General features: G+C 45.5%; 1 protein-coding gene across 3 annotated transcripts in view; it reads left to right on the forward strand.

The window, feature by feature from the left end:
• LOC116952389 (uncharacterized) overlaps positions 1-25,137 on the forward strand; it is an 814,348-nt gene that overhangs the window by 676,319 nt on the left and 112,892 nt on the right. For all 3 annotated transcript variants that reach the window (XM_076074262.1, XM_076074261.1, XM_076074263.1), the window contains 2 exons: positions 8,931-9,125; positions 16,618-17,273. In XM_076074262.1, coding sequence (XP_075930377.1) covers positions 8,931-9,125; positions 16,618-17,273 — 851 coding nt within the window. The remainder of the gene's footprint in view (positions 1-8,930; positions 9,126-16,617; positions 17,274-25,137) is intronic.

The following is a 25,137-nucleotide window of genomic DNA, read 5'->3' on the forward strand; positions in this document are numbered from 1 at the left end:
GGATATACATCGGCATAGTTCTAGTCCAGAAGTGACGAATGACCAATTGTTGCGCAATTGCGATGTGTCTTTTGGAGAGATCATGGTTTTCGGTGCAAACGCCAGAACGCAAATTAAAATTACCATGCAATAATTTAAAACCTTAAATATTAATGAGTACCACCTGCAGACAATTTCGGCCGGGCATGGTGCTGGCCAGCCAGCCGCTCGTGTGCCGTGCCGGCCTTCGTTGGCGCCACCCGCAAAACAGCACTTGCCCCAAAACGTCTGTTCCAAGACGACACGGAGGATCTTCGACTTTGTCTTTTTTTGGGGTGAAACGTTACGTTTTCATGACGACAACATGTCCACGGTCAAAAGCGACTTTGGCCGTCCGCTATTTGGGGCACATTCGGCGGTGGGGAGGAAACGCAGTGGAGCAATGAGATGACAGCCATCGCGACGAGAGGCAAGCGCAGGCCGTGGGCAGAGAGAAAGGGATTCGCGTTGTCTGTGCATTCAGGCAGCAAGAGACCATGTCCCCCGATTCACGACATCTGGAGAGAGCAGGGGGAGGAGGGAGTTGAAAAACAACGTTACCCCGATGCGGCTCGGGGGTAACGCATTTTCCGCTCGTCGCGGGTTCACAGTTTCGAACCAAGCCCGTCGGTCAGCCGGCCGCCCTGGTTAATACTGTGGTAGCACGCGCCCTCTGCTTCGCGGTTGGACGTTCAAAATCCCGTGACGTCACCCACAAGTGCAGGCTATTGTGTGTCGGCGTCACGGGCAAAATGTTAAAACTTACACCGCAAATTTACTCCATTGGAATAGACGTAGCGATCAGGCTGCGCCTGGAAATAAGTGCGCCTTAAGGCCTTAAGGCACTTATGGCCTTAAGGCACTTATTTCCAGGCGCTTTTTTCTATTTGTTGAATCTTTTGTTTTGGGGTTGGATCTGATCGGTGTGAGTCTTGCGTGTGTGTGTTTTCTGTACAGCGTGAAAGGCGTTTTAGAAGTTTACATTTTAAAATTATAATTGTTATAGTTATTTTCCCCTTAAGAAAGTTCCTGGCTCACGTTGGCCTCTACCGGTGGGCAACACACGACGCGACCAGATGTTCAGCTCGCGCAATGCCTGGCGTCGTTAAAAATGAATGAGTTAATTAATAAGTGAACAATTCGCAGCTTTCTTTTTTATCCGTGAAAGAACTAAGTTTGATGCGCTTAGTAAACAAGCAGGCAGCGGCGTGCTGCAGAGGCTCCCGTGGTGCCGAGGGTTGGCGGCACGGCGAATCTCTGCCGGATTCCTCGCGAGGCCTCGGTGCAAAATGCAATCGGCGCAAACGCAAAAGCTGACCGTCTCGGTGTGGCGGATGATAATTTGCACGTTTACATCCGATGCGTTTTTAGTTTGTAATAAAGATGTAATGCCTTTCAGAATCAGAATATTTATTTATACTGGAGGAATCTTATGAGCTATGAAGCTCTTTTTCACAGATGTCAGCTTTGCTGCGCTTGTGCTACCTTGCAATGGCCGTACGGAACGTGAATGACCCTCAAGCTCTTCACTCTTGGGTCCATGATTTGACATATATAACGGCATATAAGTAGCAATGTGTCACTGTATACATGGCCTGTGACATGGCCTAGCATAGCGGTCGGTCTTTCCCAACTTGTTACTATTGCAGAGGTTCGTGGTTTGATTCCACCAAGCCACGCTGTTGAAGTCTGCAGGTGTTTTAACCATAAATACACACCGTCTGCTGTACAGTGGTCATTAAATACTCATGAATTGGCCGTAAACATCCTAATACATAGAGGACCACAGAGTTTAGGCCCTCGCTGGTGCTGGCTCACCACCTGGCTACCTTCACAATTCTCTGTGGTTTCTCTGAGCCGTTGTCTCTCACTTGGAGACTGAGATGATACCGTCCGGCACTTTTTATTTTTCCGTGTAGCGCATGATGGTTGTGCAGTCACTTCTGGAGAAGTGAGAGCAGAAATCCATAATGGTGCCAAGCGTTTGTTTTGGTGAGGCTGTGGGGCCTGCTCCAATGCTGGTAATCATCCACAAATCCCCTCCCAATTGACTGCATTCATCAAGTGATCACTCCCCGTAGCGTGGCTCAATAACAAGGAACCCGTCTCTAGAGGGAATACACACATAGCCATGACCTGGGCCAGAGAATCCCACTGGGGGTGCATTCATGACCACAATTTAGAATATTAGTAGTGGCTGTTCATGCGTCAACTTGGCCTGAGCTTCCCCTAAGTTCATTCAGCTTAAAAAAAAAGTCAGACCCTGTGCATTGTGCGATTGTAATGGTGAGATTAAAAAAAGAAGCCACGCATGTTTGTCATCACTTCTCTTACAAAACACCGCCATCGAAAAGCATCGCAGTGCTTTTGCATTCTTGCAATGCAATGGTTTTAAGTCTGCGCCTCCTATGAGCACGGTTGGCTAAGTACGGTGCGAAAGAAGTTCAACATATAAGAATAGGTTTTGCCCTTTCTGGCAATAAAACAGGTGTTAAGATGTTCAAACACCAAACAGAAACCTTTTGCAAGGAATGTTTTTTTGCAGAGCTCCTGCTTGTGAAGTGGAAGAGGCGGCTTGCTTGTTAATTAGACATGTGTGAAAAAGAGCTTCATGGCTCATCGGATTCCACCAGTATTAATTTTTATTCCGATTCCGATTTTGAGAGCGGGGCAGCCATTGAGACTCGTGAGACTTGTGAGCACTTGGGGATTGTGCAACAGGATTCGAGATGTTGGGCCATTGTTACATTCTATATGCATTATGATGCTCGTTCATCCAGGAAAGCCATATCGAGTCTCAATATTCGTTTTCAGGAGGGTCCTGCCAATGTTTAATGCCAAGAGAGTGATGTTTCTCTGCGTCATGCTATTTTAATAATTTGTAGGCAATTTTTAACAGTTGGGATGATTTGGTCAATTGAGTCACATTTCATGAAATTGTAGCTTTGGGAGGAAACCGAAAGACCCAGAGGATACCCGTCCAGAACAGGGGAAGGCAGAACAGATAAACGCGGCACAGAAAGAAGCCCTAGTCAGAACTCAAGCTCAGGCACTTCTTGCTGTGAGGCACAAGTGTTATCAACTGTGCCACCCTGCCACCCATTGTGTTTGAGTAAGTGGAGTCCACTCCTGTAACTATCACAATCAGGATCAAAGGCAATATGAGAACAAAGTGGACATGATCTTCTATTTCTAGAAGGCCCATTCCCTGAAACCTCAGAGTATTATTTTTGTTTCTGTTTTCTAGAGCAGCATTCATGATTAGTGTGTAAATTACATTTTTTGGAGCTTGAGTTGCTTCCAAAAGGTTGTTGGAGTTTGAGAACTCGCATTCGCTCACATATTAGTTATGCTACTGCTGCGTTGGCAGTGGTACACACAAACAAATACAGCAACAACGAAAAGCTAAACACCTCCACGTGGCCACGGGAAGAGAATATAAACAATCCAAATATACAACAGGCATCGTGAGGGTTCGGGTCAAACCCACGAACCTCTTTCGTACTGTGATTTATTTCAGTATTTAATGTTGTCCATCATCACTATATGTCACATTCATCAATAACACCTTGCGGCCTTAAAGGGAAAAAAATATAATAGGCGACGTTTTGGGCAATGGCGTAATTACATTATATATTAACTAATATGGTGAGGTTTTAGCGAAAGATAATAGCACATGCCACTATAAATGTAGAGTATATTGGTTGCAATAAATACCCACTTGATAAGCCACTTTATTGAGTCATCATTTGTGGGCAGGTCACTTCTGAAAACGAACTATATAGCTCAGTGGGACTTACACGGTAACATAAAAATCGTTTAGTTTGTGATTGTTTTAGTTTAAATCCCACAGTTCTTCCTTTAATATTTAACAATGATTTTCGTATCCACAGTGAACCCGTTATTCTGCTTTGCACAACAGTCTCATGTGACCGGTCGTGTAATGGCTCTTTCACTCATCTGGCTGAGGAGGCACCGAAGAAGCTTGGTTTTATTTCCACGCCAAAGCCTTCATCTGTAACTCCAAACAATTATTACTGCCATACACGGCACATATTCGGCCGAATGCGAATTGCTGTTGTCATTTCCGGGGTAGGGGCAAGGGACCAATTCAAACTTCACTGCACTTGATGAGATTGAACGTAAAGCGGTCAGGGTGATTGATGATCCTGCACTCACTCATTCACGCCATTGGTCAGTCACCTCCTCGTCATTCTTCTACCACTGTTACCATGGCGACTGTTCTCGTGGACTTCACGCGTTGATTCCTCCACGTTGAGGACTCGGGCAACCGGACCGTTTAGTCTCTACCATACTGTGATCAGCCACCACCACCACCACACTGCAGGCCACAACAACACACTCACCCACCCACACAACAAAGACAAAGATCCCCCTATAGCCTTAACAAACTGTTGGGGCAAGTGCTGTTAGCGAGCACTTATGAAGGCCGGCACGGCACACGAGGGGGTGGGTGTCTAACACCACGTCCGACCACCTTTGTCTTCCGAGTGGCGATGTTTACACACCACATCTGGAACTCAATTAAGGCTCAGTCGACCTAGGGGACGCTCAGGATCGGTTCATATAATCGTCACTGGTGTTAGCCGTGAACGGGAATCAAACTCGGGTTGTCAGGTTCGAAGCAAAGCACGTTAACTGCTATGCCACCGATCCCTACCCACCCACTCGCTCACTCACCCACACACCCACCCACTCGCTCATTCACTCACCCATCCACACACTCGCGCACTGACCCACTCCTCACTCACCCACTCACTCACCCACCTACTCGCTCATTCACTCACCCATCCACACACTCGCGCACTCACCCACTCCTCACTCACCCACTCACTCACCCACCTACTCGCTCATTCACTCACCCATCCACACACTCGCGCACTCACCCACTCCTCACTCACCCACTCACTCACCCACCTACTCACTCATTCACTCACCCATCCACACACTCGCGCACTCACCTACTCCTCACCCACTCACTCACTCACCCACCTACTCGCTCATTCACTCACCCATCCACACACTCGCTCACTCATCCACCCACTCACCCACTCCCTCATTCACTCACCCATCCACACACTCGCTCACTCATCCACCCACTCCCTCATTCACTCACCCATCCACACACTCGCTCACTCATCCACCCACTCACCCACTCCCTCATTCACTCACCCATCCACACACTCGCTCACTCACCCACTCACCCACCCGCTCACCTACTCGCTCATTCACTCACCCATCCACACACTCGCTCACTCACCTACTCACTCATTCACTCACCCATCAACACACTCACCCACTCGCCCACTCACCCACTCGCTCACTCACCCACTCGCTCACTCACCCATCCACCCACTCGCTCATTTACTCACCCATCCACCCACTCACCCATCCACTCACCCATCCACTCACCCACCCACTCATTCACTCACCCATCCACCCACTCGCCCACCACCCACCCACTCACCACACTGAAGTTCACTTTTCTATCTTCTTCTTTCCTCGCACTGCTCCACTTGGGAACTCCCTGGCGTCGTCCCTTTCCACCAAGCTCTTACAAGTTTCATGGTGCTGTTTGTTGCTGGCTGCTTGGAATTGTTGGTGATCCTTTGGGATTCGCGCTCAGCAACTGTGCTTTACATGTATATAATGTAGAGAGCACAACTGAAAGCTATTTCGCGAAGGTGTGTAAAATGTAGTGTTGACCGTCCTTCAACCTTGTTCAGCAATTTTTCTCGCCTTTATTCGAGAGCTAAGCAGTTTTATAATGTTTGGATATTTGCTGAGCATCAACAAAATCGCGTGTTTACATGAATGCTTTATTCCGTGTCTTTATTCTTTAGATTTTAGTATACTCGTAAAAGTGCAAATACAACAAGATTCATTGCAGAGGTTTTATATAAATATCAATCTTACATTCACGTTCACCCTCAGCAACATTAACCTAGAGAGCATTTGCGTGAGTTCCGTTTCGCTGGAACGTCGCTGCCTCGCTCGCCACGCGGGCTGCAGGCGAGCCTCGACGATGCCGTTACGCACACACACACACCCATACACACCCATACACACCCACACACATACACACATACACAAAGACAAAGATCCCCCGTGTAGCCTTACCAGACTGTCGGGGCAAGTGCTATTAGCGAGCACCTACGAAGGCCGGAAATATACACGAGGGGGTGGGTGGCCAGCACCACGCCCGACCGCCTTTGTCTCCCCAATAGCGATGTTTACACACCGCACTAGGTACTAATTTGAGGCTGAGTCGACCTAGGGGAGGCCCATGACAGGTTCAGATAATCGTCACTCATGGTGTTGGCCGTGAGCGGGAATCAAACTCGGGTGGCCGGGTTCCTAGCACGGCGTGCTAACTGCTCCCGCCACGGGTCACCTCTGTGCTCTGTATCGACTTGTCCTGACCATCGGATGCCTTTCCAATATTCACAACAGGTGGACACACCGCACCCGGGAGACACGGCGAGAGCTTTGGAAATAAACTGCTTCGTTGCGTTGTTCTATTGTGCGCCCGGTGACCGATGGCTGCGCCCCTGTTCCCGTGGGTAATTGTGCCAAAGCCGTTCCCCCCCACTGGGAATGTCGACATAATGGGAGCGATTAAGGGCGCTGGCGTTCGGCACGGTGGGACATCGACACCGGCACTTGCCGTGCGTGGGACCCTCGGTCCACGCGCCGCTCACGTTCGTGAAACAAAGTTACCGTGCCGACGGTGCCACGATGGTTTTATGTACGGCGTTTTAATGAATTTTCCCCCGGATGTGCTTCTTGCCACATACCAAACAAGCGTTGGTCAACAGAACAAATAAAGCAGGCATTCAAAATGAATGCGTGGTTTTCCAAAGCGTAATGCAAATTAAGTCTTGAGTGCATATGTCGTCAACCTTGCGGTGAAAGCGACTGGGCAAGGCATCTGTTCCTCAATAACAAAGTAGATCATCGCAAGCCACGGTGCCCCAGTCGTGTGAGCATCGCAGAGCAAACCACTAAACACCCTTTAAAAGTCATTCATAACAAAAACAGAAAATCAATAATTCCATCTAAAACCACTTGGATACTAAGGGGTTGAATGCCCCCAATCTATTTGGGATTGACCTGAGCATTTATCCATTGTTCAACAGAGAGTGGCCAGTTGGAGTCACACTGAAGTCACAGTCTACTCTGTTGTACATCACGTAAGCATTCATTGTACAGACACACACACGCTCGTTATTAAACCACACACGCTCGTTATTAAACCTCGTGGGGACATAAGTATGGAAACGACGCAGATTTACAGACAGGAAACGGGTACATTATTTAAAACATTTAATCAACTCTGATGACATGCTGTGGGAAAATAGCGGTGAATTCACAGGTTATGCATGTTAATTGAAAGTACGGACGGCTAGATTTACAAAAATCGAAATGTGCTTTTGCAAAAAGCAAATACATGAAAACAAACAAAAAATGTACACCATGACAAACGATAGCAAGATTAACAAAAAAACAAGCATGTATATAACCTCCAGTGTTTAATATATCCCTCAAAATTACACGTGATAAAATACAAATACATGTCAGCACCATCATCATTGGCAGCTTTGTTCATTCCACTGCTGGATGAACCTTCCCAAGTGGCGGCCACATTCCATGATCCTGCAATGCAGCACTGCGCCTAATGGGGTTCATAATAGATGTTTGTACTATATGTATGTAATACTATATATAATGATAGATTTATATAATACTATACATGGTACAATGCATTTTTGTTAACTTGTTTTGCATTTCATTGCAATGCCACTTTATTTCCCTAATTTGGTTGATGGCTTTGTTCTAATTAAAAAAATCATGAATTTCAAAAAAACCCACTACTTCAAAGGTAAGATATTAAATATTCCCCATGATGTGTTCGGGAGGAGGTTTCAAGTCACTATTTTAATGACTTGCGCAACATATTTTATGCAGAGTAAAGTAGCGCGAGGTGTCTGTCAATCACTGCAGTTCGGTGTGCCACTCTCGCCGCGCCGAGCGAGCGGCGGCTGGAACGCTCGGGGCTGCCACGACACCTCGCAATGAGCGATCCGCGACGCGTGGGGTCGATACCGACGATCACGCGGACACATTTGATGAGGTCGAACGCGTCGATTCTGGTAGCGACGATGAAAACGAGGACGTACAAAAAGCTGCTCAGACGGTGTTTAGCGATCGTCACGGTCAATGTTGCGACAGTGCGTAACATTACGCACGTGATCGTCATTATGTTTTCGATAGTAAACTTTTGACGATAAGCTGCATCACGTCTCATGCACGTGTTTTCGTGCGTACGAGGAATGGTGGCGATTGTGGTTGGCGCACTGAGATTGAGTCTTGGCACCATAAATTATTGGCCATGTATATCGGTGGATACTGGTAAATGAAATAAGTAAAGCATTACAACTATCATGCCTAAGACTGTATATACAGTTGTGAGATGTTAACTACCTCGCCACGGTGATTGTGGATTCGATCCCAAACCGATATATTTGGGGTTTTCATTTCTCTCTCCCTGTGGCCGCGTGGATTTTTCTCCGGGTCCTCTAGTTTTTCCCTCCACATTTAAAATCAGCGTGCATTTAGAGTATTTGGCTGCTATAAATTTCCACGTAATAAGCCACTTCGTTAGCATTTGTGGCATGGTCGCGTCTGAAAAAGAGATATATAGCTCAGTGGGCATTACCTGGTAAAATAAAAAATAGTTTGAGTTTAGTAGTTTCAGAACCACCGTTGGCACCGTGGGAGAGCAAAGATGGTTTGACGGTGGAGAGAGATTGCGACAACAGTCTGAGCCGGGCCCAGATCGGCGCGCTCTCACACTCGCGCGTGCGTGTTCTCCCACTCCCGCGCCGTAGGCGTTGGCAGAAGCACGAGAGGCTGCATCGGCCGCAAGGCCAAGAGGAAGGAACGTCGCCGAGAAGAGGGGGGAAGCATGGCAGTCGCCTTCAGCATCGCCATGGAGGCACGCGGGCGGCACGGCGGTGCGGTGGACAGCCCGGGAGGCTGGGCCGGCCCCAACGGACACTCCGTCTATGGGGTCACCGCTCAGGGTAAGGAGCTGCATTCATCTGTACAATGCTCACATTCACAAGCACCGTGTGGTCTCTGACCCACAGATGGGGTCCCAAAACCTGTGGAGTTTTTGTATCATTTTCAGAGGCTGACCAAACATGCTCCATGTCATGCCATGTGACATTTTTGTTTGGGTTTTTTATTCTTTCAGACACATTTGTTTCCATGGAGGTTTCGCCCAAACTAATTTTCGTGTTTAGTGTGTTGTCCTTTCCCCGCATCTCCGATTAGCCTGGTTGGCTACGTACAATGCGAAAGAAGTTCAACATACATACATACATACAAACTGATTTTTATTAATTATAGATGTCAATACCTGGGCTAGGAACGAATGCGGTTCTAATGTACTGTCTAATGCTTTTGAAATAAAGCATTTTTTCAAATATTGCCAATAATTCTTCATCCAATTTTGGGATATATTTCTGAAGTCCGGTGAATGGTCAGGAAGAGACGATGGAATATAATCGATCATCATAATCATGATCGACAGCCATGATCCATCTACTGCTGGACGAATGCCTCCCCACATTGTCGCCATCCCTCACTGTTTTGAGACACCAGTCGGTTTCGTTGCTGTAGATTGCCTCCTCCTATTGCTGCTCCATCACCATCGCGAGCATCTCCCCGGGCCTGTTCCCTACGTTGGGTGCTATTTCATCACCAGTCCCGTACCATCTCTCATCATCCCCTTGCAGCGGCGTGTACTGTCCACGCTCACTTACAATCAGTATGATGGCTCTAATATTCGTGTATTTTTTTCCTTATGCGTGTGTTCATATTTTCGTCTCTCAGTGTAATTCCCAGCATGCATCTCTCCACGCTTTCTTTGTGTTTATTTTTTGTTAAAATTTCTTTGTCACAATCCATTTTTCCCATCCACGTGTTATAGCAGGGCATACATGCACATTGGTCTATTGCCTTTCAATATCAAATATAATGTTCCAAAACCCCTCCAGCATGCTCTCTCTCACCTCAATTTCATATTTTTTATCCCTGCCTGCCCACGATAATTTCCCTAGATACGCAAATCCTTGTGTCCCTCAAAAACATAGATTTTCTTTTGGCTCTTATTGTGCTCCAATGTAACGTTAACCGACCACTGCAGCCTCCTTTGCTAAGTCCTTCAATCACTTTCCTGTAATTTATTCATATTTCTTGTTCGACAATGTCATCAGCAACTTAGGCGGTTAATCCCTTCTCCGTTTATGTTTGTGCTGTTGTATCACCAATATAATGTCGCTGTCAGTAGCCTTGGGGAGGGTTTGTTTCCATGCCTGATTTGTATTTTGTTACTTTATCCAATCTCAGTGTTAGACTGTCCCATCTTTATAAACGGGTTTGGTCATTTTTTATTTACAAATATACATTTATTTTGATGCCTTGGGTTTGTGAGGCGCTCGATGAATGCATTTTAGATTACGTTGCATCAAATTATTTTTCAGAGTCGACGATACCTGAGCACAATGCTACTTGATATTCACATTTTCTGAACCCAGTTTTCCACTTGCTTGGCTTGGCCTCTTCATTGTTCCGAACAAAGCATAACTGGTGGCACGAGGCTAAAGGGTCTGTATTTCTTACCATCAGTATTGTGTCCTTTGAATGAAATAATTAATGTGACATCATTGCATGATTGTAGTCTTTCGTTTCTGCATAAACGGTAAATAGGTCTGATCATGTTGAGCCAAAAGCTGGTTCTACCTCTTTGGTGATGTCCACTGTTATTCTGTCTGGTCTGGGACGTTTCGCTTCCTTCTTACTACAAATATTAAATCTGGAACTTTGTTTCCTGGGATATGTTTTTTTTTCATCCCGAGAGCCCATTAGAAGTCCACCGGTAATTTTATGATTCCGATTCAATCCGTTATGGTTCCATCTTACAGCAGTTGTACTGCTCCTGTTTACTTCCCTCGCTTCAGCTCTCTCAGCTTTTATCCTCACGCTTTTCTCTTGAACAAGCACGGTCTCCTTTCTGACCATCATACCAACACCTTCTCTCTAGTATTAGAAGAGACGAGCATACGATGCTTCTCCTTCATGCACATTCCTCCACATTAAAACTAAAATGTAAGTCTTTTTTTTCTGTGACCCATTGGCCCCATGGCCTTCTGGGAGGCCGTAATTTCAGCAGCATCCATTCTGTGCAAGAAAACCCTGCACGGGTTTCAACGTACAGTGTTTTCATCAGCAGGGTCAGGCTTGCCTGAATGCTTACTTCTCTCTAATGGGTCCCTTCTTCTCAGTCACCCTCGATGGCCTGACATTCATTCATCCCCCCCCACCCCGACCATCTTCACCACATACTCTGGGATGCTGGTTAAATTTAGGTTAAAGGCCTCCGTCTTCTCCTCTACCTGCCTCCCGGAGCCTGCACACAATTCCTTGTAAAGTGCTCATATGTCTTGCTCTGGGTAAATATGTGCATGAGTCACCCTTAATTCCCATTTATCTCCAATTCATCTCCGGGTACCCGACTATAAACCCTGATTCGAACCTACATCCATTCCCAAACACTCTCGCTGTATACGTAATTGTACATATCTCTGGTGTAGAGGATCTCATCAGAATAAATAAATATTCTGATCTCATATTTAGATGATTCTACTGAATATGCATAAATCCAAATTTCCGATAATTTTTGTTCAGAAGACAGAAGCTCTTCATCATTATAATTATATTAGTATAGTATATTGACACAAAGTGAAGGAACGGTATTGTCGATAATATACCATCTTTGGCCAAATTAGCCTCGCCATTTCATAGATAGCCCTACAACAGAAACGTTTTAGGTGATGGTCTTGCTTTACAGCACAGGTAGCTCTGGATACGCTCCTCACACCAGGCACCCACAAGGCCCCAACTCTCAATGCACCAACCTAACCCTCGCCCACTGCACCATGTCATCAACTATTCGCATTTCCATCACAGACCCTTCGGCCATTGTTGATCTGCTATACCCCTCAATCATTTAATTTTTCCTTCCGTGCCCACGTCCCTTCATTTGCACCACGTTCCCTTTCCATTTCCGTTCTCCGGCTCCCCCAGTAAAGAACATTTCTCCAGGATAAATACAGTTCGTGATGATTCTGAGAACCTGACACCCGTGCCGCACGATAACCACAGCCGGCCCAAGGCCATGCCCACCATCACCTACTCCCCTGCTCTTGTCTCCATCCTCACGCTTCCCCTTTGAGCCTTACCTCTCTCCATCCCACTGTCTCCCTCCGATCACTCGGCTCACTCTGACAAGTTATTCCTGCCACGAGGCTGCGTGTATCCTCTCAGCGCTCACAAGTTCCCTCGCTTCATCTCGTAAACTTAACAGCATCGTAGTAGTCACAATAATAGTCCTCTTCAACATCACAAGCACCGCATGTTTTGCAATATCTAGTAGAAATAACACCGCAGCCATTAGTGACATGCCAGTCCTGCTTTGCTAACTCACAGAATAAACAACAACGTGATGGAAGCAGTTCGGAGCTTGTGCATTAGAACATGACTGCCTCCAGTAGATGTTTAAAATACTCTCCATTTTATAAACATCTGTGCAAAAACACGAGGGCCAGTGAAAGCCCGTCAAAATATTGAACCTCACGGGGGCTTTCACCTGGTGAGCAAACGTGACTCATCGTGACGTGTCTATACGATGTCATAGTTTCAAGTTCATTTGCTCTAACCAGCTGAGAGCTCAAGAGACCAGCAGGCTCGTTCACACGAGCGACCTGGGCCGTAAAATTACAAAGCAAACGAAATTCAGTTACAGCAATGAGGAAAATAGAAACAAGAGCAAAAACAACCGTGTCACATGAGAAAATAAAAACTGTCTTGTACAAACATAAATCGTGTTTCATAATACACTCCCCGGAACCATAAGTTCACTCTTGCAGATTATTATCTCAGATTATTACCTCAGATTATTATCTATGATTATTACCTCAGATTATTATCTCTGATTATTATCTCAGATTATTACCTCAGATTATTATCTAAGATTATTTTCTCAGATTATTACCTCAGATTATTACCTATAATTATTATTTTAGATTTTTATCTCAGATTACCTCAGATTATTATCTCAGATTATTACCTCAGACTGTTATCTCAGATTATTATCTTAGATTATTATCTTAGATTATTACCTCAGATTATTACCTCAGATTATTACGTCAGATTATTATCTCAGATTATTACCTGAGATTATTATCTCAGATTATTACCTCAGATTATTACCTCAGATTGTTACCTCAGATTATTATCTCAGATTATTATCTCAGATTATTATCTCAGATTATTAGACATTGTGCCCGGCCTCGTAGTGCCCTCTTAAGGCTCCCATTGTTATAACGCTCACGTATTGTTCCCGTGCTACGAGTTAAGAATATTTATTTGAGCTCTCTACAAACATTGGACAACTCTTTGATCAATGTAGGCAGTTTTCTCGAGGACAAGTCCATAATAGCAGCAAAACCAAATATTATAATTTAGTTTGTAATGGATCATTATACCCACGTTACAGAAACACCGACAGACAACCAGAACTAAGGAATTCATGCTTCTGAGCTTAGTAGCAAAGCGGCTAATACGATTGGATACATTAAACATCGGTATTTGGCCGTTTACATAGAATTAGGACATTGTGATAATGTCCCTTATCAGCTGTGAAGTCTGGCACTCTGCTCATCACTGAGTTCCTCTCCATCGGTCCCAGCGATAATTGTGATTGTGTTTCGGCAGCGGAACATAATATCCACAAGATAATGGCGTTTCATGTCAAATATGCCATACATATGGTGTAATGTTACAGTTGTACTTTGCACGTATTTTTTTGAGAACATGTAAAAAAATTATCATTTGCATTGATGTGTGTGCGATTAATCTATCCAATTAAAAACCCGATTGTAATCAATCCCGCTTGGTGGTTCAGCGGGAGAGCCAGTGGCACTTTTGTAGGAAATTAACAGCGGGGTTGTCTTATGGAAAGACTTGCCACTCCCCTCCATAGAAATGTGGAATTTCCATCACTGACTCGGGCTGTAAACGTGAAATGAGCACTGCCACAATCCTCATTTGATTTTTAAGTTAATGAAATACAAATACGCAGAATGTTTTGACGTGAGAAAATGATGGGTACAAGATGCCAAGGAAGACGGTAGATTGTAGAAATTTGAACGGATGAAAATTTGGGGTATTTAATGCAAAGTTGTTAAGTAAACATCATGGACAGACCAAAATGGAACGAAATCAGTGATAATTATCAATAATCAACGTCTTCGAGACAGGACGCGGCTCACAGATAGAGAGAGAGACACACACAAAATGCACACCAATGCAGATTGCTTGTTCGGGTACAATAAACGTTGGCTTGTGAACACAGGTGTCTGTGAACACAGGCGTCTGTGTACACAGGCGTCTGTGAACACAGGCGTCTGTGAACACAACATAAAAACACATAACAGGTGGAGCTACGGCAGGAAGGCCACTGTCTCCCAGCACTGTGAACCTCGCAGTGAACCACTGTAGTCTGGGCTCTTTCAAAGGAGGAGTAGGAAGAGAAATACGACGTGAAATCTCTGACTCTCGCTCCTGAAGCCCTCTCGTAGCTGCAGACCTCAGGTGTCAGCATTAAGCTCGTGAACATATTGCTGCCATACGCCAGACTAGAATAGAGAGGCCAGAGAGGCACAGTGGATAGGAATTGGATACAGTAATGCATATACAGGGTGCTTCAAATATTTTAAACACTTCTGAGAATTGGCAACAATACCACAAGAAACGTGCCTCCAGGCTCTGGAGACCACCTGGAGAAGATTCCAGGTATGCGTTGACAGCGATGGCAAACAAGTGGAGACTTTTTGACTTTTTTAAGCTCTTAACATACATTTGTTGTCATGTTACAGTGTATTATCCGTTATTTTTTCATTAAAAACGATAGTCCCATGTAAGTGTTAATATTTTTTGAAGCACCCTGTATATATATACTATTGGGCTTCATAACAATTCAATATATTTTTTAAAGAAATCCTGGTTAACAGTGCTTTCCATATGCCACTTAGTGATGTGCTCCTGGGCTGAATCTCGAAATGTTGACTGAACCCACGTACGTGTGACATTCCACGAGTAACACTTTTGTGACTCTGCTGTACAGGATCTGCATGTCACCAGGAGTCCATTGCTAATTGCCTGAGATGGATTTCAAATCAATGATGGAAATGAGTAAACGGTTCCTAAAGATGTTATACATTCTAAACATTTGTAGAAGTCAATGATTTGTTATCCCAAGCTGTTCCTTGTTATCCACAATTATGTCAAATGTTTTAGTGCCCCTGGTTATATTGATGTCATATTGCCACCAATTACTTAATGAGCTAGAAATAATTGTAGTTTTGTTAGTAAATCGATACTCGTTTACAATTTATTCATGTTGCACCAGGAATTGAAAAACATTTCGACCGTGATTCCAAATAGAACCGACGCAATTTGCATGCAGCGTACAGTTGAATACTGTATGTATTATTTGAAGCGCTGGCTTATTGAAAATTCATTTTTGTGATGATATAATTTTATCCAACTACAATCTAACTTTAATTTATTCACACCAGCATAGTCCTCTGCATCGTATGTAATACAACACCCTATTGAAGGTTGTTTTTTTCTCTTGCACGGAAATGCAATATCAGTTAAGCTTTCTACTTTTTGTTAATTATCAAAACAAATCCATCACTCTTGTTTTACACCCATCACTGTCGAGGGGATGCGTTATACGTGAGTTGGAAGTCGTGAGCTAAAAGGTTTTTAGTGGGTTTTTTTTCTTTACATACGTATTGGCGAGTTGCAGTGGTATGAAAACTATTTTTGTTCCATGTATTCTCACACCTGTAAGTTGTAAGCAAAGTTATTTCATTTTAAAAAAGAAACCGCCATTTCTAAAAAAAACTAAATTTGCTTTCTCCATCATCATCATCCTCATCATTGTCAATTCTTTAAACACCTTACGCCATCTTTGTATGTATGGTGAACTTCTTTCACACCGTGCATAGCCAACCGTTCTAATAGGTGCTAATCTTTACCGTAACCATTACAACGGACACTTCATGACGCCCTCTCTACACATCCAACAATTCCCATTAATATAGATGCACAATTCGCATGTACGTTTGGAGTTTGCATATTCTCCTCGTGGTCACGTGGATTTTTCTCCGAGTTCTCCGGTTTTTCCCTCCGCATTTAGAATCAACATCACGCGTTTAGAATATATGGCTGATATAAATTTCCACACGACAAGCCACTTCGTTGAGCTATCATCTATGGCCAGGCCGCTAAATAGCTCATTGGGCATTACCTTGTAAAATAAAAAAAAGTTTCACAGTTTACTATCGCAACCTTTTGCGACGCTCGCCGCCGTTCCGCAGCCGTCGTTGTCGACCCGTGACTCCCCCCCCCTCTCTCCGCGTTACCCCCCGACGCCCAAAGGCGGCGGCGACGTCGACCCTAGGGCGCCGTCGCGCTCGTCGTCGCCGCCGTCGCCGCCGCCGTCCTCCTCCCCGTCGGCGACGTCCTCCTCACCGTCCCTGCAGTTCCCGGCGGTGCCCAGCGGGCCCAGCCCGGTCATCCACAGCCCCCGCGCCGCCCTCGAGTTCCCGGGCGTCGTGCAGGAGCTGCCGGCCGCCAACACGTTCGTGTCGGCGCGCGCCGCCGCCCGCGGCCCCGGCCAGGCCGGCCCGAGTCCCCCGTGCTCCCTGGAGCCCGGGGGCTCCGTCGCCGAGTGCGGAGGCTCCAAGTCGGTCTGCCGCAACGCGGCGTGCGACTGCTTCGAGGTGCGCGACGTGGGCGACAGCGACCGCAGCCTGCGCCGCCACCACCACCAGCAGCGCCAGCCGCAGCAGCAGCAGCAGCGACGCCACGAGGAGCGCATGCCGCACCACCGGCTCGAGGATCACTTTGGGTGCCAGGCGGCCGTCGTGCCCGCGGGCGCCGCACGAGAACTCTCCGACTTCGCCACCAAGAGCTCTGGCGATGACCTCCTTGGGGCCGAGAGCCTGGGAGATGGGGGGAAGGTGACCGTCATGATGATGATGGTGAGAGACGGGGAAAGAAACCTCGCGGAGGATTGCACCGGCCACGTTCACGTGAGTGTGCACGTTTAACTCCCACGGTTTATCCAGAATGCTCCTAAATATACCGAATGCTTTGCGACTTTATACCTGGTTGTCATATGTTGTGTGTCGATAGAATTTACTTTGAAATGATTTTTTTCCTTTGTACTCTGCAATTTTGTGTTTAGACTGAATTTCATAAGGATGGGCGCAAAACCACGGAACATGTGATGTCGTGCGCATTGCAGAAGGACACTTGAATAACTGTTTTTTTTAAAGAGAGAAATGTTATCCTACTTATGTACTTCATAAGTGTTTAAAAAAAGAGAAAGGTTATACCACGATAGAAATAAAAATCTATAGTTTATCCAATTACAGTGCACAAAAAAGGCATGAATCGTTTGACGCTGTAAAAAAATGGCAAGTGGTTATCTGTGAACTTTTAAATAAAACTTCGAGTGATCGGTCACAACTCTTCCAAATGTTATAATTTCTGAGGTTTGCCGACAGCTTTAAGGATATTTCACAATTACTCTGGAACAGCTTAAAGATGGCCCACAACACGCCAGGGCTTGGATATAGGAAGCAATTTATTTTAACTCAATTTATCGTGAGTAGTCTACACAGGCAGAATGTTGTGTTAATGATGGATTTATTTATTTTTTAACAGCTTTGTGAGATGTGGTTTTGCATGAACGACGCTGTATAAAACATTATTATTTAAAAAAACTAAGTTATTTAAGTGAGCCATTAAGCATTACTTTGTTGTGACATTTTCAGAACCGACATTGGTTTATAACAGACCAGTTCTATTTTACTATCTGGATTACATATACATTTTAATTGTAGTAAAATTGTACTCAACTTTACTTGCATTCCACCTCTGTCCCACATACACTCACTTATGCGTTTCCTACCGACGTAGTTCTCTCCCATCTCGCTTCCCACGTGAAAACTGTAACAGCTTGGACGCTCTTCCCATCCCTGGTGCTGCTCTGTGCACAGCCATCGCTCTACCCCAACCCACGCCCCTACACCTCCACCTGCCCCTCGCTCTCAGTCGTTTCTCCTGTACTGGCACGGATCAAGAACTGGTAACCAGTCCCCTGTACAATCAGTGGCCTAGTGCCGGACAGATAAACACCATTACCGTTCACTAAAGTAGGATTGGAATCGATCGATTCTGATGCTGTATGCAAATTTGTATTTCAAACTATCCAACAACTGTGCTTTGTTTTTGTTTTAAGAAGAATTGTGTGTTCATTTGTGAGCCAATTGACGTTGTTTATTTTTAGTAAGGTGACGGAACTCGTTCGTTATTATTCGTAGGGTTTAAAGGTTGCTTTGGTCGAGACGGTTAAGTCCGAGTTTTGCTTTGAATGGGACCTGATCGGCACACAAGTTTATTGGTTGATCGCACGGTACCTGATCAACCAAGTACAAACATTTTACAGGATTATACATTTTTTTAAAATAAGCTAATAATGATCAAGTATGCTTAAAACCACGTTTCCTTCGAGAGGATGTAGTCGAAAATGTAGGATCCTATGGGGCTTTCCCTTGACACGCGAAGGTTATGGGTTTGATTCCAAATTCGATAAACAATGCATTGTTATTTACAGTGGAAAACAGTGAGTTATCACAATCGCCACCGGCTCTTATTCATCGGCGTTGGCGTCTGTGCAGGGGTAGATATCCCACACAAGCCGCCACCGCCTACACCGTGGACAACACAAAGGCCCAGGCACTCAGGCAGTCGAGGCGCCCCAGTCATGTGACCTACGCATTTGCGAGTTGTTGCTGTAGAGCCAAGTTGAGCAGCACGATGACCCTGGCTCGCTGTGATCGTCGTGGGCCTCTTTGTCGTGACTCTCGCCGCTGACGGTTGGCCGGTGGCTTTGTTACTCGTGAGAGTGATGTCGACAACGAGGTCACGTGACAGAGCGCACCTAGCCGCAGAGCGGCGGATAACTGTGATATATCTGCACCTACACGGGCGTCGTCGACACTTGCATTGGCTTCCGGTTGACGAACGAATGCAATGGAAGGTCGCACTCATCACACACAAGGCGCTTGCTTCAAATGAACCACAATACCTTGCTGATCTCGTCAAGGATCATGAACCATCACGCAAACTCCGGTCATCCTCGCAATGGCTTTTGGCTAACCATGGAACAAAGACGGTCACTGCATCGCGCATTTTCAGATTTGCTTCTGCAGCCGTCGGAACGCTCTTCCTTCCTAAATGAAGAAGCCACTGGAGCCGTGCACTTTTAAATCATCTAGATTGAAAACTAATTTCTTTAGAACGACTTTTTTAAGTTTAGTTTGTTGTCCTTCCCGCCACGTCTGATTAGCACGGTTGGCTACGTACGGTGCGATAGAAGTTCAAAATACAGACATACAAGCTGAAATCTGTGTGTACGTCAGCTCCAGAAGGGACTGTTTCCAGTCATACTCGACACTTGCTGTCGACGTGTTTCTATCCTCACAAGAAGATGTTGGCTTTTATGATGGCCTAAAAGATCTATAAAGAGATGATGCTGAATTTGAATGATTCAGATTGCTCTTTGATTTTGAAATGAGGGCGGCAGAGAGAGTACCAAATGTGGAATATCATTGGCGTAGCACAATTAGAATGTGTTGAAGGTTTCGGCATAATTTGATCATTCAGAAGGAGAGGAGAGGTCTCAGGGGTTGTGTAACATAATTTAATAAATTGCTTCTGTTTGATAGAATGGTATGAAAGCAGCGTGGTACTTTACAGCTTATTGCACTATTAATTTGATGAAAGGACGAAGGGATTGTCTAACATTAAAAACAGGCATCACCGTCATCATTCACTTGTATCATGATGATTAAAACTGTAAACTGTTTTATTTTTCCAGGTAAGGCCCACTGAACTATACAACCCTTTCTGAGCTCTTTTTCAGAAGCGACCTGGCCACAAATGACCGCTCAACGAAGTGGCTTATCACGTGGACATTCATAGCAGCCAAATACTCTAAACGCGTGATGTTGAATCTAAATGTGAAGGGAAAAACCAGAGAACCCGGAGATTAATACACACGGCCACGGAGAGAACACGCAAACTCCAAATATACAGGCGTCAGGGTCGGGATCGAACCTACGCACTCCTGCGGAGCAGGCAAGGCAGTTAGCATCGCGGCAACCCAAACAACCTTGTTGTCCTCAGAGGGCTGACACAAAACACTCTGCTAATGTGCAGTTGTGCAAGATAGGGGCCACCATCTGTGATCACATTAGAGGGTTGTTATCTGGTAGCAAAAATCAAACAAACTAAATACCGCACACAAGTATCAGGCTGATGCCCCAATTACTTTGCAATTTTTACCCAAAACACATCGACGTAAGTTTCATAATGATTCAAACACTTCTTGAAACGCTCTTGTCTATATGAAAAATAACCGTTGTGCTTTTATTATGCCTGAAATTACATTTAAAAAAAAAATCTAAATACGAATGTAATCCCAGGACACTTGGAAATAAAAGGGCAATGTTTGTGCTTCCTCCACCAAATGACTAATTTGCTCTTCCTCATAATGGCCCTACATGTTGAGTGTTTAAACAAACACGAGTGGAATTTGCAAAATGAATAAAATCGATGCACAGTCACGCAAGCGTTTAGCCCGGGTGCCGTGTGCCCGGCTGACACAGCGTGCACCAACCTACGTCTCAATGCAGCCTTGCTGGTGACATGTCCTGGAACTGCACGTGGTAGTGGTTGTTTGTTTAATTGATATACTGCATATAAGTACAGTCGAGACATGGGTTGATCACGGCATTTTGAAAACGTGACATTAAACGTGCATGCCTATGAATGATATTTTTCATCTGAAATGTTAATGTGACCAGTTTTTATTCTGTCGTCACCACATTTTTATCAAACAAGCCCAACAGTATGCTGGTGCTTTATGTTTTGTCTCATTCCAAAAATGTGTTGTTAACCCCTTGCATATCATCATCCTCATCATGCACCACGATCAATCGACTGCTGGATGAAGGCCACCCTCAGCCACTATTCCATCTGCAATGCCCCTGCGATATAACAAGCCATCAGATCGGAATCTTTTTCAGAATCATAATCTATATTTATCCAGTGGAAATCCGATGAGCTACGAAGTTCCTTGTCACATACCCAGGAACCAATTCCTAGCACCTGCGCACAAGCTGATTTGATCGCTCCATCTCCTCGGTTGACGGCCTCTTGGACGCGTTCCCTTCCTTGGCTATCTTCCTTCAAATCGGTCTCCCCGTCCCTTCTCGCGATGCGTCCTGCCCAATCCCCCTGTGTGTACACGAGGCTTAATGCCGAGGACAGATTTGATTAAAAGTCAATCTGTCTTCATAGTCGGATAAACACTCGTGCACATCCCAAGAGGCCATGCGAAGTGAATGATAGTAACGAGACACTCCCATCGCGTGGATCAGATCAGTCTCTCTGATCGGTCTCTCTCTCAGATCGCGTGGATGAGATCGGTCTCTCAGATCGTTCTTCTTGATCGGTCTATCTCTCTGATTGCGTAGATCTGATCGGTCTCTCTGATCGGTCTCCCTGATCGGTCTCTCTCTCACATTGCTTGGATCAGACCGGTCTCTCTGATCGGTCTCTGCGCCACAACCACAGATGGCCGAGCAATGGCACAACGAACTTTCAAAGAGCCTGTACCATAATCCACCAAGTTTGACAATTACTCAGTTAACCGACGATATTCTCTCACTCTCTTGGTGGGCAGGATATGCCTCGTTATAAGCTAAGTGGATTTCTATGCGACTACAACGCCTACGACAAGATTATAATTGACACGCGTTTGATGGGTGTCCATTTCATGCACCGTATAATCTGTCGCTGCGTGTTTTCAATGGCCTGTACTCTTCCTACCTGAAGTGGTGAGTTGAAGTTTGCCTTGGGAATGCCCGTGGCTTTTTTAAGATGCCAGGGGGATGAGAAGGAGGTTTGTAAGCGCTCAAAGATGATGACATCTGCCACGCCACTTCCTTCAAGCCAACGCTTCAAAGCTGCGGATGAGTGACTTCGTGGTACATTTCAGTTTTACAAAACTGCCTTGAGACGAGAGCTGATGTGTTCATTAAATTAAGTGGCCTGGAATGTATTCCAAGGCATTCGACGTTAATGAAGCTCTCACGCAGGGCTGAGCAGACCATCTGGTAAGACCTGTTTTGTCATGTGTAATCAAAACATGAAAGAGGTTTTTACAAATTAGTGCGTCTTTATTTACCGATAATGTTTGTACTATTCTACAAAGTGTCCCTGATGTTCAAGAGATATTCACCACAACCTTTCTGTTGTTTTTTTTTGTGATGGAGACGTTAAATTAGGTTTTTCTTTATCTCATTATTCTCTTAAAAGTTATTCTACAAGGATGCAACTGTACTTTGCTTCTCCCGCACTGCGACAGAGTAAGCAGTGTGGGAACTCGGCATGCACACGCGGGCTTGCATGCTGTCTCATGTCAACATGAAGTCTGATGGGAGTCTGCGTTTGTGAATGTCTCGCTCTTGCGATCCCTCTCCGTCGAGTGAATGTTTCAGCCGATTATGGGTGTTTACTAGACAATTGAACAACTGAGTGCCTCCCAACCTGTTCTTCGTGGTGAGAAGTGGTGCGCGGAATTCTTGAGGACTTCACAATTTAGAGTCATTTTAAATTTGAAAAAAAAATGTGGTGCGTGGTGGTCTGTCAAAAAATTGCTGGATGGTTGATAATAGCCTGACGCGTCAAGCAAATGTCCGTTAGCCGCCGGATTCGTGTTTGTTTCATCAGGCCTTCAGAAGGATTGTAAATTAGCACGTTACAGATGGTGCTGTTGATGCCTGCAGCCCTGTGTGCAAGGGCGCGCGAGTCTCCTTCGTACGCACAGGGAGGCCTGCCCCCTGGACGCCACGTTCACTGAGATGGACAAAGGCAGAGGAGAGTGCCTCTGAACGTCGAGCCTCATGAAAACAACGTGGTAGCTTGCGGAAATACACCAAGTGCGGAAAGGCATCATCGCCTGGCCTCTGTCTTTATATTTACGCTGCGCACAGCCCCTAGTGAGGTACAGACACTTCTTTTTATATCGGCGATGTTGTGAGGGGTCTGGCACGGCTGTGTGATGTGAGGTGTCCAGCAGGGAAGGGCGGGGGGGGATACAATAGATAGGCTCTCATCAATCTGTACTGACCAGTGTGGTGAAGTATGGTCAAACAGTCCCCATGACTGACACAAATTACTGAAAATGACAATGATTTAACACGTAACAAGTGATATTACCTTCATGTGTTATAGGCGCTTTGAAATAATAATAATGCATTTTACTTTGGCAAGCCTCGCCATGTCTCAACACTCATCCAGCGGCTCCTGCTACAATCGGATTGCTTGGCCAATTATAATAATGAGTGCTTGGATTCTTGCCGGAGGGATCCAGAGAACACGGTGAAAACTCACCACACAGAGGAGTGGAATGATGCTCAAAGCGCTGCATAGATCGAGACTCCCAGAATCCATTGCTGCACCTCCATCTCCTGGCCAATCCCACGGCCATCCTCAAACCCTACAACGTCTGCTATTCCCAAGCAGTCTCCCATTCCAGTGTTTTCTAAGCTCAACCGTGGCATTGTCACTTAAAATATTTCCTGTGAGGGAGATATATTTATCCCTCCGGGGATGACAAGTGAAACTACAGTCCCGGGGATAAAAAAGCAGAGCCAGGGAAATCCTCCCCAATGCCCCCTCCTCCACAAATCGCACCCTTTGGACAGGGTCACACTTAAGGGAATTTGAGAATAATAGGACTTTCCCCAGGTCCTTCTAAAATGATCCAGTCAGTGTGAACTGAACCGCAACTTATGGCATTCCAAGGTTGTTCCCCGCCATATTGTGAATTCGGAATAAGCAGAAAGACTTTTTATTTGAGTTTTTTGTTTACCATTATTTGAATGACTGATACGGGCACACATGGCATAGTTCATTTTGCTGTGATCGTCGATGACACAGTGAGTACTGCCATCGTCCTTCACTGCCTGTGGCAGAATTGTCGCAGTTTTGATTGGAGCTTAGGACGACCATCGAACAAAGACGGTGGTCACCGCATTGTGCGCTTTCAGATGCACTTCTGCGGCCGTCTGGAACACTCTTCCTTCCGATATTAGGAAGCCCATATAAATTGAAAACTAATTTCTTTAGAACTGTTTGTTGTGTTTAGTTTGTTGTATTTTTCCCATACCTCCGATTAGCAAGGTTGGCTGCGTACAGTGTGTTATTTTATTTTTACCTACGTGACTTTACCGAATAGAACCAAAGAGTATGGATCCTTGCAGTCACGAAAGCTTCAAATCTAGAAGTGCGAAAGAAGTTTAACATATATGTATACATATTAGGCCCCGAAAGAACCAAAGAAGATGAATCCTTGCAGTCACGAAAGCTTTAAATCGATAAGGCCCCGAATATTGTAATGGCGTTGTTAGTCCACGAAGCTTCCTGCGCAAGAGCCACAGTAAGACGGGATTTGTTGACATTGCCCATCTCCCTGAAGGACGAACATTTGTTTAGTGACGTTCACGAAGGGGCACGGCACGGATCGTCGCGGTGCGTTCTGTCGTCGCTGCACTCCGCATCGTGCAAGTTCCGCCCCCCCCCCCCCCCCCCAGTGTACTAATGTGAAAACAGCGATAACCGTAAACCGCGCTCGTATTAAAACACCCCCTTAATAAAAAAGCCACAACTTTATGGTACTTAATTAAACACAAGACGTTCAAGGATCCACAACCGTAGCTGTGTAGAAAAGCCCTGCTTGCGTGCCGGTAGGGCACTGCTAGCAGAAGCGCTCGTCGCCAGCGCGTGCCAGCTGGGGTTTGGTGGCCTCTCGGGATGGCT

Source organism: Petromyzon marinus, chromosome 46 (assembly GCF_048934315.1).
Source record: "Petromyzon marinus isolate PM22_M1 ecotype Great Lakes invasive population chromosome 46, UKy_Petmar_22M1.pri1.0, whole genome shotgun sequence".
Lineage (NCBI taxonomy): Eukaryota > Metazoa > Chordata > Hyperoartia > Petromyzontiformes > Petromyzontidae > Petromyzon > Petromyzon marinus.